General features: G+C 41.4%; 1 protein-coding gene across 3 annotated transcripts in view; it reads right to left on the bottom strand.

Annotated features, from left to right (window-relative positions):
• Positions 1–1,489, bottom strand: part of LOC123516005 (ATP-binding cassette sub-family C member 4-like) — a 222,798-nt gene extending 221,309 nt beyond the window's left edge. For 2 of the 3 annotated variants that reach the window (XM_045274992.1, XM_045274989.1), the window contains exon 1: positions 1,130–1,489. Coding sequence is in view for 1 of the 3 variants with exons in the window: in XM_045274989.1 (XP_045130924.1) it covers positions 1,130–1,185 (56 nt within the window). In the remaining 2 variants the exon portion in view is untranslated. Of the gene's footprint in view, positions 1–400 lie in introns of all 3 variants that reach the window. The other variant, XM_045274990.1, reaches the window with a different exon arrangement.
• Positions 1,490–17,934: the final 16,445 nt, after the last annotated feature.

The raw sequence follows: 17,934 nt of genomic DNA, 5'->3' as shown, positions 1-17,934 counted from the left end.
GGGACACGTATAGCTAACACCTGTATGCATAATGCCAGGGAATCTGGGAATATAAAAGAATACACAGGCATATAGGACTGTGGAGACAGCATAATTATATATATATATATATATATATATATATATATATATATATATATATATATATATATATATATATATATATATATCAGGGGCGTATGGTGGTTTCTGTCACAAGGTGTGCTGACCTTATATTTTGGGCGGAATACAGTTAATTTACCAGCTCAATGAGAGTCTTATGTTACCAAGCGCTCTTGTTGACATAATCTTGGAAAAAGGAACTGTTAGGCTACCAGTAACGAAAATGAACAATGCTCATAGAGTGATGATATGTTTCATCTTACATTTATTGATAAAAATGTAATATGGTTGTTTATACCTTGTTCCCAAAGAGGAATGGAGAGGGTAATGTTGGGGATAACTCGAAGAGATAGGAAACAAGCTTTCTGGATTAGAAAACAAACAAAAGTAGACGATATTCTGAAAACACACACGAATCTGTTTACAGTCTTTGATCAGCTGAGCGCATGCAGGGTTGTCAATAGCAGAACATTGGAATTACACCGCTAATAATGCGCTAGATTAAAAATAATAATGTAATCGACTTCACTTGGTTCTCAATTACACTTTAATCATCTTTAGTTTAAACACGTGATATAGCCTAGCTATAACTATAATATTACAAAAATTTGTTAGAGATCAAACCCAAATTATATATCTAATGAAAAGTGCCATCTTGGCAATCTTGCCTCTGCTGAATCGTTCGTCTATTTCGTCTGTAGTCAACTTTGTCTTCCTTCAGCTTCCTTTATTGACTTCCTTCGTGGCATAGCTTTATACTATTTCTTTTTATAACAAATTAGTAAGACTTACAGGTTCGAAATTATAAATCAATAACCTAGTATGTACACTAGAGTTAATAAAATCATGCATACAAACTCTGCCACAAAAACGAACACTCAGTTGTTGTGCGTTCCAGCACGCCTAATGCAGTTTTGAACTTCATATAAATAAAAATAAGAGTAGGCCTAGTAGCCTACAGCTGCACATTCATCATTATCATAATATAGGAGAAGCCGGGGTAATTATTAGTGCAGTCGGTACTAACCTTAAAAATGAGTAGAAACTTGCCGAGAGGGGAGAACTGTAGAAGTTAGTGGTCATTGGCGGCTAAGTGGCTGCCCGCTAGACAACCAACATGGAAGCTGAACGCCGACGAATGACTGGCAGGCTGGCAGCTTGCTGCTCAGCTGATTTATTATTATTAAAGATTTGACATCTCTCACGATTATCGCTTAATTTGGTCGCTAAATCAAATTAGTATTAGAATGCAGAATGCATCCTATTCCTTGGCAACCAAGAAATATTATGCATTTCAATTTCAATTGTAATTTCCAGGGACATTGTGGAGAAAATGGGGAATCTGACCCACTGAATTGCAAGGTTGGCCTCTTAGGGGCGCCAATCAAGCTTCTGGGGGAGGCCATGGCCCCCATGGCCCCCCTAAATCCTGCTGCCTATGTACCTCTGTATTTTGTGTGTTCATTTTCATTCTCTTACTTACGAGGTTGCCTTTCCATCTCTCCGGTAATTCTTCCTCCGTATCTGCAATGATGACTATAAAGGCCGATTCCCACTTGATGAGCTGGAAGCCAAAAATGTGGCTGGCAGCCAGTCTGGCTGGCTGGAAGCAAACCTGATCGGCTTGTAAGCTTGGCTGGCAGCTTGGTTTGCAAGCCAGTTGTGGTTATGCTTGCATATCAGTTCCCACTTGACTGCTGAAGACCCACATTTCAGCAATATATTTGGGCTTTTGTGGTCTGGATGCTGTTTGTCCCATATAGCAGGGAATTTTTCCACCTCTTGACATAAGTGTTCAAGGTTGTCCCAATTAACTACCACTTTTGGTCCCATTTCACTTTAAAACAATCACTGTAAGTATGTAATTAGTTAATAACATTCAACAAGCCTAATGTGGCTGCCAGCAAAAAATGAACTGATTTATTTTTTGCTGGCTGGCAGCTCAATGGTACAAGCACAAAGCAAGAAATAAAATTGTTGGCTGGGAGCCAATCGATGATCAGCTGGCAGCTAAAAAAAACGAGCTGGCAGCTCAGTTTTGAGCTGCCAGCATGTTTATTGGCTGCCAGCCACATTTTTGGCTTCCAGCTCATCAAGTGGGAATCGGCCTTAAGTCGTCGGCGAACAGCAACTCCCACAAATCATCATTATCTCTCACATCCATCGTTATTCTCTTCAACACTGTGAGAAAGAGAAATGGACTCAAAGCTGATCCCTGATTGAGTCCTACTTCAGCTGAGGTTTAATTTTCCTCATACTTTGCCTGCACTGTTGTCTTTGCTCCCTCATACATCATTTTCATTCGTCTTATCATCTTTTCTGACATTCCTCTCTTTTTCAAGCTTCAGTACAATTGATATTTTCCTAGGCACCCTATCATACGCCTTCTCCAAGTCCACAATATTTCGACAATCTTCTCCAAGTCCACGATATTCTAGATTTTTTTCCTGTATCTGCCGTACAATAAATGCTGCATCTACAGTGCTCAGTCCCCTCAAATCCAAATTGGAGGTTGCGTACTATGACCATCTCTCTCAGTCTACTTTCTATCACTCTCTAGTATTTTCCAGAGGTGGGCGTGTTACTGGATATCAAGTAGTCCGGTACCGTTCCTCCGGACCTCGAAACGCAGATAGTCCGTACCTGTACTTCCGCGCTAAAATTTTTTCCCTACCGCGCTCACTCAGCGTTTTGATGCCAGACAGCGCTAGATTTTGTAATTCTTGCTGGAAAATAAGTACTTTTTGGGGCAAGTTTTACAAGCTTACACGGGTGTATAGTTGCACACAAACGCATCGGAAATTTAAGTAAATTAATTTCATGATAACTTAACTGCAAATAACATTGTTTGAGCCTCAATCCATAATTTCAGATGATATTCTTAAAACAGCATAAAATTGTATCAAGGCAAGCAATTTATCATTTCATACTATTATCAACGGATGTATACTGATACATAATTTCATTTGAGTATAGCAAACAAGAGACAAGTCCATGCAGTACATAGAAAACATAGTATTGTGTCGCAGACTTAATGCTTTCCGGTACGATATCGTCAGCTGCTGGCAGCAAATCACAACACTCCAAGCCTTACCAGTCTTCTTAACGGCGCGAAGTTTAGTGCGTCGTACGTCCGCCAGCGGTGCTGATTGTTTTTATTTCACTAATTATCTTTATATATAGGACGTGACAGTGATATCCATATTTTTCAACACTCAGATAAAATGCAGAAACCGAAATTGGTATACTTTTATTTTTAGTGCTCATACTTACTTAAATAAAAATTATTATGTTTTTTTAAGTTTATCTTATAATTTCATCAACAAAGACTTTTCATACACCAGCAAGTTAGAATAATAACTTAATTATTTTTTAAATTTTAAATGCACATGTGCAACAATTCATGTACTTTTTTCTACATATCGATTTCCAGATTAGCTAAGTCACCCCTTTGCCCCAGGAACTCGGAGACAATTAAAAATTCTAGCGCTGATAGGTGTCTACGAGCCTAGCTGCAAACAGGCTAATTACAGAAATACGCTGCTTGGAAACTTGAGACAAAAATCTGTCCTCTCGTCCTGGTGTTGGTGTTGGTGCTGGCGGTACTGCTGTTGCTCCTCCAATTGTTCCTGCTGGCCTTCTTGTGCCCACCTTCGTGGGGGTCTGAAGGTGGATGTTCACTCCTAGTGTCGGAGGCGGCCCCTCCATACTCATGTCCAATTGGGCTGCGATGTCCAAGGATGTCCCTAAAGAGATCTTGCGATGACGATGGGACATCATACCCACCCATGCCCTTCCTCTGCCCCATCGTCTTCGGTGGATAAACCATCTTGAGAGCACGGTGTGAACTGGGATTAATTTTTTTTTTTTTTTAACTGGCGACAACGCACGAGCTGTCACACTGGTCACAACGATTCTAGCGACAAAGTTTTCGTGCGTTACTGCCAAACGTATGTTCAAAGACCAGTCGTAACTCAGTATCTTAACGATTTTTTTATTCGTTCGATGTCAAACAATGTCGTTACCAGCATGTACGATATCGTATCTCTCTATAACGTCATCGTACGTCATCGTACACCCGATGAAATGGCTTTGCTTGTCGTACCTCTCTTCCTGACAGTAGAATGCAGTGCTTGATTGTCGCAATGTTTCTACGATGTCGTTTGACAACAAGGACATCTTACGACATCGTACAATATCGTTATGTTCACGTGTGACTTGATTTACGACATCTTACGACAGGCCAAAAAACATTAAAATGACGTCATTGCTACCTGGGACAACCCTCCTACTACCGTTGGGGAAGTCATAGTAAAAAAAAGAAATAAATAAAAAAAAAAAAACCCTGTAGTGTGACTCCAGCATTATGCTGGGGTCACATTGCAGTATCTTTGGTGTAACCACTTGGAACCTGGGTATCATGGTGGCATGTAAGTAACTTAAAACCACTCGACAAATGACATAGTTTCAAGGCGGTACATTCGAACCTACGCGTGGACGTCTTCCCAATCCCACACTCACCACCTTATCCACTTCGCCATCTCCTCCTCCGTTCATACATGGGCGGATGAGGCCCTTGTACAGAGTTAGCATTTGAGGTGAGAAAAACTGGCGGAGATGCCTCAGAATGCTTAATTTCATAGAAGCTGTTTTAGCAAGAGATGAGATGTGAAGTGAAGTTTCCAGTTTAGATTATGAGTAAAGGACAGACCGAGAATATTCAGTGTAGAAGAAGGGGCAATTGAATGTCATTGTAGAAGAGGAGATAGTTGTCTGGAAGGTTGTGTCGAATTGATAGATGGAGGAATTGAGTTTTTTGAGGAATTCAAAACTAATGAGTTTTTTTTCTGCCCCAATCAGTAATTTTAGTAATGTTGACTTCTTGAAGGATTGGTCGTCTTTGAGAAGACTTGGAAAAAGTGTAGGGTGGTATCATCAGCATATGAGTGGGTAGGACAAGAAGTTTGGTTAAGATTATTAATTTGGGACGGTTTTTGTTATGGGCAATGTGGGCGACCGCCCAGAGCGCAATCTATTTGGGGGAGCATGAACACCCCTTCCCCGCTCCCTCTTAAAAAAATTGCCAGTTTTCTACTCTAATAACGCTAATTTCCATGTCAATTTAGAGAAAGTGGGGTGCCCCTACTGCTAAGTCATGGATACAGGTTGTGTCAAAAGAAAAGGTAAGGGGGAGGGGGGGTGCGTGGTATCAACTTTTGGCTGCGAGTCTCACTCTCAGGTTGGGTATGACAGCGGATTTGGATTTGGATTTGGATTTGGGGAGGCGGAGGGCGTCCAATGGAGGGTTCGCCCAGGTCGTAAAAGAAGCCAGGACCGCCTCTGTCATTAATGAATATTAGGAAAAAAGTGGGTGATAGGACAGAACCCTGAGGAACACCATTGTTAATAGCTTTAGGAGAAGAACAGTGGCCGTCTGCTACAGCAGCAATAGAATGGTCGGAAAGGACATTTGAGATGAAGTTGCAGAGAGAAGGATAGAAGCCGTAGAATTGTAGTTTTGAGACCAAAGCTTTGTGCCAAACTCTATCAAAAACTTTTGATATGTCTAACATGACAGCAAAGTTTCATTAAAATCTCTAAAAGAGGATGACCAAGACTCAATAAGAAAATCCAGATCACCAGTACAGAGACCTTGATGGAAGCCATACTGGCGATCAGATAGAAGTGACGTGTTTAAGAATCTTCCTATTGAAGATAGATTTATAAACTTAAGACAAGCAAAAGATTAAAGCTATAGGACGGTAGTTTAATTGAGGGATCAGAACTGTCACCCTTTTCAGGAACAGGTTGAATGTAGGTAAACTTCCAGTAGGAAGGAAAGGTAGAAGTCAATAGATAGCGTTTGAAGAGTTTGGCCAGGCAAGGTGTAAGCACGGAGGCACAGTTTTGGAGAACTATAGGAGGGACCCCTTCAGGTCCATAAGCCTTCCGAGGGTTTAAGCCATTGAGGGCATGGAAAACATCATTACAAAGAACTTTAATTGATTGCATAAAATAATCAGATGGAGAAAGAGAGGGAGGAACGAGCCCAGAATCATCCAAGGTAGAATTAATAGGAAAGATCTGAGAAAAGAGTTCAGCTTTAGAGATAGAAGTGATGGCAGTGGTGCCATTAGGATGAAATAAAGGAGGGAAAGATGAAGAAGTAAAGTTATTGGAGATGTTTTTGGCCAGATGCCATAAGTCTAAAGGGGAGTTCGAGTATGAAAGATTTTGACATTTTTCTATTTATGGCAAGTTGAAGAACAGACTTGGCGTGAAACCGGGCAGAAATATAAAGTACATGAGATTCAGGTGATGGAAGGCTCAAGTTCCTTTTGTGGGCAACCTCTCTGTCATGTATAACACAAGAACAAAACTGAGTTAAACCAAAGTTTCGGAGGTTTAGATTGAGAAAAAGAGTGAGGAATGTACGCCTCCATGCCAGACACTATCACCTGTGATAAACATTCAGCACACAGAGATGGGTCTCTGACACGGAAACAGTAATCATTACAGGGAAAATCAGCATAATATCTCCTCAGGTCCACCCAACTGGCAGACGCAAAACGCCAGATACACCTCCGCTTTGGGGGATCCCGAGGAGGGATTTGAGAAATAGTACAGGAGACAGATATGAGGTTGTGATTGGAGGAGCCCAACGGAGAAGATAAGGTAACAGCATAAGCAAAAGAATTAGAGGCAAGAAAAAGACCAAAAATGTTGGGCGTATCTCCAAGACGGTCAGGAATACGAGTAGGGTGTTGCATCAATTGCCCTAGGTCATGTAGGATAACAAATTTGAAGGCAGGCTAGTTCACCAGGATGGTTAATGAAGGGAGAGGATAGCCAAAGATGGTGGTGAACATTGAAATCTCCAAGGATAGAGATCTCTGCGAAAGGATAGAGAACCAAAATGTGCTCCACTATGGAAGTTAAATAGTCCAAGGATTTACTATATTCGGAGGAGTTAGAGAAGAGATAGCACAGATAGATTTAGTTAGAGAGTGACTTTTGAGTTGAAGCCAGATGGTGGAAAACTCAGAAGATTCAAGAGCGTGGGCAAGAGAGCAAGTTAAGTCGTTGCGCACATACGAGTAGACGCAACATCAAGCTTTGGAACGAAAATGAGGATAGAGAAAGTAGGAGGGAACAGAAAAGGGGTTATTGCCAGTTGCTTCAGACACCTGTGTTTTGGTGAGGAAAAGATTAGGTTTAGCAGAGGAGAGGTGGTGTTCTACAGATTGAAAATTAGATCTAAGACCGTGAATGTTGCAGAAGTTAATGAAGAAAAATTTGAGGTTAGATGTCAAGACATTTTTGATCGACAATGATAAAGAGTAGGTAGTGACTTGCGTGAAGCAAACTAGCTGTCCTGTCCTCAGTGGGAGGATTTAAAAATCATCCAATTTTCCATCCCGGAAAACAAACGCCTTTTGTAACTTATTCACTTCCATCTTAGTTTGATTTGATTTAATAATTATTACATACAGGGGACATTTACACGGGGATGCTTGCAGTTGCAAATAGCCTTGCGCAGCAGACGCAGGTTTCACCTGAAAACGTTCACATGGTTGTTACTGAACTATTTCACAGGCTAAGAAATATTGTATCAATCCCTGTATAGGCACAAAACATAGGATATGCAAGGTAATGTTTTAGATGCGCAAGAGATGAAAGTCAACTCGTGCTGAGTGTTTTTCAAGGAGTTTTTATACAGCAAGTCAGCAAATAGTTATGCTCCCATACTCGGAGGAAAGATTATCTTTACTCCGAGCTCCCATACATTTCACAAAGTGAAACCAATGGGAGGAGACTATCGAGGTTTTGGACGGAGGATGATCAGCATATACACTCCAAACATTAGCCGCTGCCGTGTTGAGCAATGGGAATTTACTACTTTCTTTTTCCATACTACCTAGACGAAAATTAAGAAACTTTTTAATCTATATACAAATCACAACACAAACACAAACCAATGCAAATGATCATTTCGTCAGTTATCTCGCTAAATGTGCAGTAGAATTTCGATGTGGACATTGTTACTAATTCAGTCCAGGAATATAGTTATTATGATAGACCACACATCACACTCATCATTGAATTCAAACACATGTTGTTCTTTGTAGGAAAACATTTAACCTATAGACTTTAATATTTTCCTTGCTTCTGCCTCACGAAAATTTCTATTTGCTTTTTGGGGGAAGATAATAGATATACCTACAAAGCACAAACTATAGACTTGCTTTTGTTTCACTGTTCTTTACAGAAAGGTGAAATAAAATTATTTTCCTTGTCTTAGTCTGACGACAATTCTTGCAACTTGTGTTAGCTGGAATCTACACACAAGTTCACACAACCCAGTGTCAGGCTCTTCGGCGGTAAATAGTAAATAGCACTGTCTGACAAGCCAATGATGCTGTTATACTTTGTGGCCTATTTTCAGTAAGCAAGCATACGGGTCTCCATCCAACATATCGTTCCTTGTTTCGAAACGTTCTTAGCTACATCTTATCGTGAATCATTATTTTCTCAAAGTCCATGAAGGCAGGGCCGGCCCGACACATAAGCGAAGTAAGCGGTGGCTTAGGGCCTCGAGGCCACAAAGGGGCCACCAAGAGCAATAAAAGATATATTGTAGCCTATTTGTTATTTTTCGCCCATGTATAAATAGTTATTTCTATATGATCAAAGATATGGAGACAATATGGAGTTGTAAAAATATATTATAAGTAATGTTATGTGGTTCTTTGTACTTAAATCATCCATAGATTGTGCTAAATCACCCTTAAATCCAATCAAGTAGTATTTATCTGGGATCATAAATGGTCTTCGGGCGGCCATTTTTTTTCCTGGGTATTGCAGATCGGGCACCACCCTCTAATATTCTTCCATGGGACCCAAACAACCAGTGTGCAAAGTTTGTTGCTTTAATCTAGCGTGTCACGTTTTTTTTTCGCTAAGCCACCGGACTGACTATAAGGCTTCGCTGCACCGGCGCTTCCTGACACAGTGACCAGAAAAACAACAACAAACACGTGCAATTGACGGTTCCCGACATGCAGTGTACCCTTCAGTCCGGGGACGTATATATACGTCATGGTGGCTACGCGCGCCAGTCCGGTGACGTATATATACGTCCAGAAGCCTTACCTCCAGTCCGGGGACGTATTATTACGTCTTGCGGGCCATAAGCGTTTTAGATGAGTGTACCCAAGAAAACCAAAAGCCATTCGTTCTCTTAGATATGTATATTATCTAGGAAAATGAATATATGTAACTATTATATCGCAGACAAGAATAAGTTTTCGCATGAAGGTTTATTTTTTCTCTGTTTCGTCAGCTTTAGCAGCCACAGCCACCAGCTTACAGACGGAGAGAGAGAGAGAGAGAGAGAGAGAGAGAGAGAGAGAGAGAGAGAGAGAGAGAGAACGAACTTATCAGTCACATGTCAGGTGATAATCCGATCCTCTCTCTCTCTCTCTCTCTCTCTCTCTCTCTCTCTCTCTCTCTCTCTCTCTCTCTCTCTCTCTCTCTCTCATAGTGTTTCCATTCGTAGTTTTTTGCAGGTTTTCGTGTGTGTGTGTGTGTGTGTGTGTGTGTGTGTGTGACGTATTGAAATCTCTCTCTCTCTCTCTCTCTCTCTCTCTCTCTCTCTCTCTCTCTCTCTCTCTCTCTCTCTCTCTGTTCGCGTGCAATTTATTTCGCGTTTGAAATAATGTATATTTTGCATGACAGGTATATGTTGCCATTTGCTACACATACTGGCATGCAAATGCTAGATATATTAGGGGAGTCTTTTCAACAATAAATAACAGTGTTTACCGCAAATGAAATGCCCATACATCTCTCTCTCTCTCTCTCTCTTTCTCTATATGTATATATTATATGTCATTTAAACACAGCAATATATCAGATATCTACTAAACCAGCCATCAGAAGTGTTTTTAAACCTAATAAATGGACTTATCATGCCAAAATAAGTAGGCAATGGGTATGAGCATGATGCTCTATTGTAAATAGAATCTGAGATATCACATCTGTAGCTCCGCATGGTGGCCATATTGGATATCTCTTAAACCAGCCATCAAAAGTGTTTTGGAACCTGATAAATGGCTTTGGCATGTCAAAATATGTAGAAAAAGAGGTATTGCATGATGTTCTAGTGTAAATAGAAGCTGAAATACATTATCGTCAGTGTCGCATGGCGGCCATATTGAATTTAGTGCAAACCGGCCACCAGGGGGCAGGCCCACTTTGTTTGCGATGGTTTTTGAAATCCTTATGGCCATATCTACATCCATGCCAAATTTCAAAAACTTATCACCAAATGCACAATTCTTATGAATTCCCTCTACGCCTTTCCGTCACAGCCCTCCACCTCCGGCTTCACCGCACTCCCCTCCACCTCCGCCTTTCCCTCACAGCCCTCCACCTCCGGCTTCACCACACTCCCCTCCACCTCCGCCTTTCCCTCACAGCCCTCCACCTCCGCCATCACAGCACCACCACCCAAGAGATTCAGGGAGAAATCTCCCGAATTGTAATAAAAAAAAAAAAAACGTAAAATATAAAAAGTAAAATTTTGTATTGTTTTCCTTTTTAGCATAGCAATGGGAAGTGTATTGTAACATACAAAGATTTTTACACATCCTGATATATAGTATGTGATGAATATATTGAGTTTATGGCTAAAACATTGATTATTCAATACTAAAGCTTCAAATCTTGGCGCGCGCGAACCGCCCGGATGGAGCGCGGTGCGTGTTTTCTAACTTCCGGGGCGAATGGGTTAACAGGTTTAGTGGGGCGGATTATAGGAAAATCATGCACATGGTGATACAAGCACCAAAATTGGCATGATGACACTCAAAGGCATACTTTACAAATCTGTCCGACTAGCCACCTGAAAATCCAAGATGGCGGCCATTTTTCAAGATGGCCGCCAAATTGAGCTTCCGAGAATGCATTATCGCATAAATAAGGATCTACCAGGCCGATTTGAGTGATCTTGATGTCAAATTGTATGTTTTTTGGCATGCTGAATTCATTTTTGCCACTTTCAAAAGCTTTTAGCAATGCTTAGATAAAAGAAAGCAAATTCAAACAATAAAACACGTTTAATCAGAGATTCAATCAAGCACTTACAGTGTACATGAATAGCACTGGGTATTTGCACATACAAAATTATTGGACGGAGTCATTATGTTGCACAAACTGGCATAGAAATTAATACAGAAATAATAATACATCAAAACATTTCTTAATGTCCCGAAGTGAGTTCATGTGACTGTGTACTGAATTCAGCTCAGTACACTGTAGGTCGCTACTGCCCACACACACAGCTAAACAGAGCAGTTCAAGAGTCCTGAGAGTTCACCCAACATTCAAATAATAAAACACTTTTAAAACATAGCATTGAACATTTGAACATACAATATAAATGGACGGACACATACTGGAGCAAAAAAAAACAACACCCCATTAATACCGAAATAATAATGCATCAAAACATTTTGGAATGTCCCAAAGTGAGTTTATGTGTTTTCAGTTCAGCACGCTGCTACTGCTCACACACACAACTACACAGAGCAGTGCAAGAGAGTCCTGAGCGGAAGCATTTGCATCTCCGGGTGCAGCCTTTCTTGCAGGAGCACTTTGTCAGTTCCTGACAGCATGCTGCAATTGGGGGGAAGGGCTGTCCAGCATATCTGCCACGTCTCTCCTGTTCGAATCCAACCCCAGTCGGCAGGAGTGCTGGTTTCTGGGTTGGGGATAGTTGCCTGGCCCCAGATGATCCCACTCTGGTAGGCAGCACGCTTTGCATGCTCCATGAGGGCAGCTCTGGTTGGTGGAATTGCATCATAAGACCTCTGCTTGCGGGCAAAGAGATCCAGCCTTGCCTCGTCAACACTACTAGCTGCACTGGACCTGTCGTACATCAGGACAGTAAACTGCTCTAGCTTGTACAGGTCATCATCAGAAACTTCTCGCGGGCAGTGGCTGAGTTTCATGAAGGTTTTGCTGACATCATTACATACATTCCACGTCAACCATGCAGACTTCTTTCCTTTCCCACGGAAACCAGAAACGACATCACAGCCTGTAAAAGCATGAAAGAACAGGATGCCACTGACTCTCTCTGGCCCTATTGCAACCACTATCTCATGAACTGGAATCCACCTTGCATTGGCTCCTTGCCCAAAGGCAACCCACATACTTTCCAGACCAAGCTCTTGTAGGAATGGCAGTGTTGATACTGCTATCACAACGACATCAGTGTCATTTGCTTTGATGATGATGGACTTGCTACCTTCTAAAGTTGCATCCCTGGCATGTACAAACACTCTGGTGTCTGCTTCCTCGTGAGAGCATGGAGCTAAAGCATCCAGGGATTTCATTCTATTGCTGATGACATTGTCTCCCTTTGTCACAATGATGGTGCTTTTTGTATCAGCTTCACATATTTTCTCTGCAAGGAAATGAAAGAGCTCAGTCTTGTTGCTGTCATCTCGCAGAAAGCTTTTCCAGTTTTGTGGTGTCTTGCATGTTCCTGTCACTTTCCTTCTGATCCCTCGTCCTCTTTTGGACCTGGTTTCAGACTTCAGACTTGACTTCTTATAGACATCGAATACTATGTCCACCCGATTGTATTTGGCACCATATGATTCCACTTTCGGCAGGATGTCTTCCTTGGCGTAGTCTTTAAATGGCTTTGAGCTCCGCGGAGGCACGGCATTGATGAGCGCTGAACCATCAATTATGATGACATCTCCGTATGGTTCTCTGTCTGGCAGAGTAACCTTGGTTTGAAGAATTTCAGTGAGCTGTGATTTCTGAGATGTATGGAGCTTGCCACCATCACTGAGCGAGGCAGGAGCTGCCTGGTTTTCATGCCTGAAGAAGTCTTGCAAATCACACTCTCTGACTTGGCACGAAATGAATAGTCTGGAGAACAGGTGGCAGTCGTCTTTCAGTGCCTTTTCCTTGGAACTGTTTGCAGCCTTCTCTTCTTTGAAGAAAGCAACCTTGTTCTTTTTGATGGGTTGGTAGAATGAACTTGTATCTTTACTCTTCAGGCCTTCCATGAATAAACAGAATTGTTGTTTTCCTTGTTTATGATGTGTGCCAACCAGCTCTGCAAGGGCTGGATCTGCAATGTTCTTCGTGTCTAAAACTAGTAGCTCAGCTGATTCTTCTTGGAAAGGGTTGCCCATCTCCTTCAACACTCTTAGCAGTGATTCAACCTTCTCAGCAAATCTTCTCTGGGCACTTGGATTCTGCTCGTGATGGTTGTTCGTGATGGTTGCATCCTTCACACAGGATACGGCCTCATAGGCAGCAACTAGGCGGCTCACTTCAGGTCCAGCCACCATCCATCTTCTTAATGCTCCAGGATCCTCAGTCAGACCGATAGCTCCTCCGTCGCCTTTAATGACAGCGTTATTTTGTTCATGGGCTTGATCTATCGCCAGGGCAGAGAACTCTCTTTTAGACTTGTGAACGACAAAGTTCCCTTTGTGAAACTCTTTGGCGACTTCTGGATGCTGCTGGTCAAGAGACATCATGTCCCGCAAGTGCACTGGAAGCCATCTGGCATAGTTGGTGTTGTTGTTTGCAAAGAAGTACGGAATCAGTTCTGACAGGGCTTCTCGGTACAGCTCGAAGTCTCCTTCCCTGAAAGAACGGATCAGGAGGAATATTGCTAGCTCCATATCCAACACCATATTCCAAAACTGGAACTGTGGACTCACGCTTCTCCGCTTAGCATGCCAGTCATCAAAGGTCAGAGGCAAGCTACCTGACATCTCAGTCTCAGAACAGTAGTCTCGGTAAGCTTCTTTCATCAGGGTATACAGGCCGCATGCTGTGATCTGGTGGGCAAGTCTTGTACTGGTGACACTTGACGCAGCCAGAAATGACTCTGCTGTACCTGATGACGCCACCACTGCTTCAGAAATGGCACTGGTCCAGCCACTGCCTTCTAGCATACAAACCACATACAAATCAGATAAACTCCCAACCATTGACTAAACTATCCAATATAATTGGTTAAATCATGATGAAATATTTACTTGAGAGTGTTGAAAGTGGCAAAAAATTAATTCGGCATGCCAAAAAACATACAATTTGACAACAAGATCACTCAAATCGGCCTGGTAGATCCTTATTTATGCGATAATGCATTATCGGAAGTTCAATTTGGCGGCCATCTTGAAAAATGGCCGCCATCTTGGATTTTCAGGTGGCTAGTCGGACAGATTTGTTAAGTATACCTTTGGCAGTCATCATGCCAATTTTGGTGCTTGTATCACCATGTGCATGATTCTACAGCAAAATTGCTGTTATCTGCTCCGCTAGTTGTTAGGCTAACGATTTCACAAAAAAGGACATATCCCTCAGGGGCAGAGAAAAGAAAAATAAGAAAGATCTTCCATGGCACAAGAAAGGCTTAGTGGACTGGCAGTGATAAGTATCAACAGCAAAGTTAGCCATCAGATTTCTTATTCAGATGTCATAAATGACTTTGCCTCCAGAAAAGCCAGGAAGCACAGGTTTTAAGAGTGGGTGATTAAAGGATTAAATAATCCCCAAATTAAGTCATCACAAGGGAGTCCCCCTCCAATGAAGTAATTTGTCCTGCTGCTAGGCAACAAAGGCCATATGGCTGCTAGATGTCATTAGTGGGATTCGAATCGATGCCCCGCAATCTACCACCATCGTGACAGAATGCGGCGCCTTAATCCGCGTGACCACTAACGACACTAAGAGTGGGCGAAATAAACCATTTTAGTGCATGAGCTGGACCCCCCAAATTTGACCGATCGGTACCAATCAAGATGGCATTTGCCTACATACTTTTTCGTGTAGGTCTATATGTCTACTTTTAATTTTTGCATGATGGCCATTTGGAACTTACAGCTTTCTGGGATTTTTATGCCATCTAAGTAGAGTACCTTCAAACCAAAAAAGTGCAAAAAAAATGGGAAAAACATTGATACAGAGTCTTTAATTCATCGTAATTAAACATGAAAACACTTGATGTTTGAACATTTTGGTTTTTTAATGCTGTAACAGTTAATATTTTTCACAATAGATACAATATTTCTGTACGAGTGACTAATAATAACTTACAACTATTAAACTATAATCTGACAACCAGAAATTTATTTCAGTTTGACAAATGTTGCCACAGTTGCAAACAAATGTAGGCTTAAAACACCGGTATTTTCCTGAAAATATGGAATAATGATACCATACATAGGTAATGAAAGTAGTACCAAAAGCATATACAAAATGATACACTTAATAATAATTATGTAATACACACTTACGCGAGTTTGAACAATTTCTCTACAACAATACTTTATGCATGTATACATTTACACGATAGTAATATGAAAAACATCTAAAATGTATATATATATATATATATATATATATATATATATATATATATATATATATATATATATATATATATATATATATATATATATATATATATATATATATATATATATATATATATATATATATATATATATATATATATATGTGAAATTGCCCATTTCATGAAATGGGCAAACCCAATTCATGAAATGAACCTAACCTAACCTAACCTAACCTCACCTAACCTAACCTAACCTAACCCAATTCATGAAATGTGCAATGGAGTGGCCATTTCATGAAATGGTTAGGTTAGGTTAGGTGAGGTGAGGTGAGGTTAGGTTAGGTTAGGTTAGGTTCATTTCATGAATTGGGTTTGCCCATTTCATGAAATGGGCAATTTCACAAACGGGGTGTAACATATATATATATATATATATATATATATATATATATATATATATATATATATATATATATATATATATATATATATTGTGAGGGGCACTGCCTTGTTTCCCCTTTAATTTATTATTTTATTATATGTCCATTGTATGGCGGCCCCAAGCGCGGGCTGTCGCTGTTCCGCTGTGCGGCCAACCACCCTCTCTTTGTTTCCACCATCTTGTTGTGCCTGCGAGCATCGCCTCAGTACCAAGTGAGCCTTCAGCGGAGATAGACACCACTCTCGTCGGTCTGGCACAGTGAGAGAGGCGCGTGTTGGCTGGGCTTTTCGAAGTACTCACTAGTCATCGGTCTGGGAGTTTGTGCCCTCCTGTGAGTAGCTGGCTCGCTACCTGTTAGACCGTGGCTGTAGAACAACGGGCTTGTTGTTCTGAGAGAAGCGTGGCAAGTTGGCTACACTTCTCATGCGTTCGTCCACTTGGGTATGGCAACGCGAAGGGATGCGTTGGTGTTTCATCCCGTTGTTGCTGGTAGTGGTCGTAGTCACCAGTGAGTTTTGGTGGGCGGCTGTGTGCCCCCATCATCTGTTGTGTAGTATCAGTAGTATACTGCTTATAGTACCAGGGTAGTCTTCAGCTGAGGTGGACGCGGACGCTCGTCAGTCTGGCACAGGGTAAAGAGAGCGACGTGTTGCTGGACTTTTCTAGGTGCTTGCTGGTCATTGGTCTGGGAGTTGTGCCCTCCCTTGAGTAGCTGGCTTGTTACTCGGTAGACCGTGCCTGTGTAGGACAGCGGGCTTGTTGTCCTGAGGAAGTGTGGCGGTTGGGGCTGCATTTCCTGTTTGCGTTCGTCCACTCGGGTGTGGCGACGCGGAGGGACGCGTTATTGTTTCGTCCCGTTGTTGCTGTTGGTGGCTGTAGTCACCAGTGGGGTTTGGTGGGCGGCTGTGTGCCCCATCATCTGTTGTGTAGTATCAGTAGTATACTGTATTGTAGTGGTTGTAGCCACGCACGTTAGTGAAAAGCTGAGAAGCTTCATGCTGGCCAGTGGTGCGTAGATCACGTCCGCCAGACTTGTCTGTGACGAGTATCTGGACTCCGTGTGTGGCTGTTGTCACCCGTAGGTGGTGTCTGGGCTTGTGTGTACACCACCGGATGTGCTGTACACATCATATATTGTAGTAGTCGTAGGCTAGGGGTGTCAGTCTGACAGGTGTTAGGAAGCACTTGTCGTAGTAAGATAGTATAGTAATATACCGCGCGTGTTGTCCCGGTCTGTGAGTTATCACAGTCTGTGGACAAGGCGTGTGGAGAGGCATTAATACTTCATAGAGAAGTGGGTGGAATTGTCCTTGTGGGTGGTTTCTCTAGGGGGTATTAAGGCCTCGCCCTGTTACACATAGCATCTACCATCTACTTGGTTGGGTACAGGAGGAGAAGGAGTTGCTGAGGAGATTCCCTTACAGTGGGGGAAGTAATACACTGTTGGCGACCTTGAAAGAAGCTGAGGGTTACGGCGGCTGTGAGTAGAGGGGACTCTGTGGAGTTTTATATTCCCCACTGTACTGACCATAACAAAGTTGGCGATTTTGCCAGAATAATACTCTAGTGAGCTGTAGCAGTTAACCGCAGCTGAGGCGTATATATATATATATATATATATATATATATATATATATATATATATATATATATATATATATATATATATATATATATATATATATATATATATATATATATATATATATATATATATATATATATATATATATATATATATATATATATACGATATAAATTTACTTCAGGATTTAGAACAATTTCTCAACAGTACAACATCACTCCTTTTTATTATTATTAAATTTCTTCAAATTTTGAATGCCATAACATACATCACATGGAATTGCAAACATAAATTCTCAATTTCCATTGTAGCATGGCCGCACACACAGTATTAATTCCAGTAATCATCATCTGATTCATCACTGTCATCAACATAATTTTCCTCTAGTGGTTCTTCTTCAAGTACCTGATT

The sequence above is a fragment of the Portunus trituberculatus genome, chromosome 40 (genome assembly GCF_017591435.1).
Source record: "Portunus trituberculatus isolate SZX2019 chromosome 40, ASM1759143v1, whole genome shotgun sequence".
Lineage (NCBI taxonomy): Eukaryota > Metazoa > Arthropoda > Malacostraca > Decapoda > Portunidae > Portunus > Portunus trituberculatus.
Note: the sequence above shows the minus strand (reverse complement) of the source record. Positions and strands in the feature narration are given on the sequence as shown.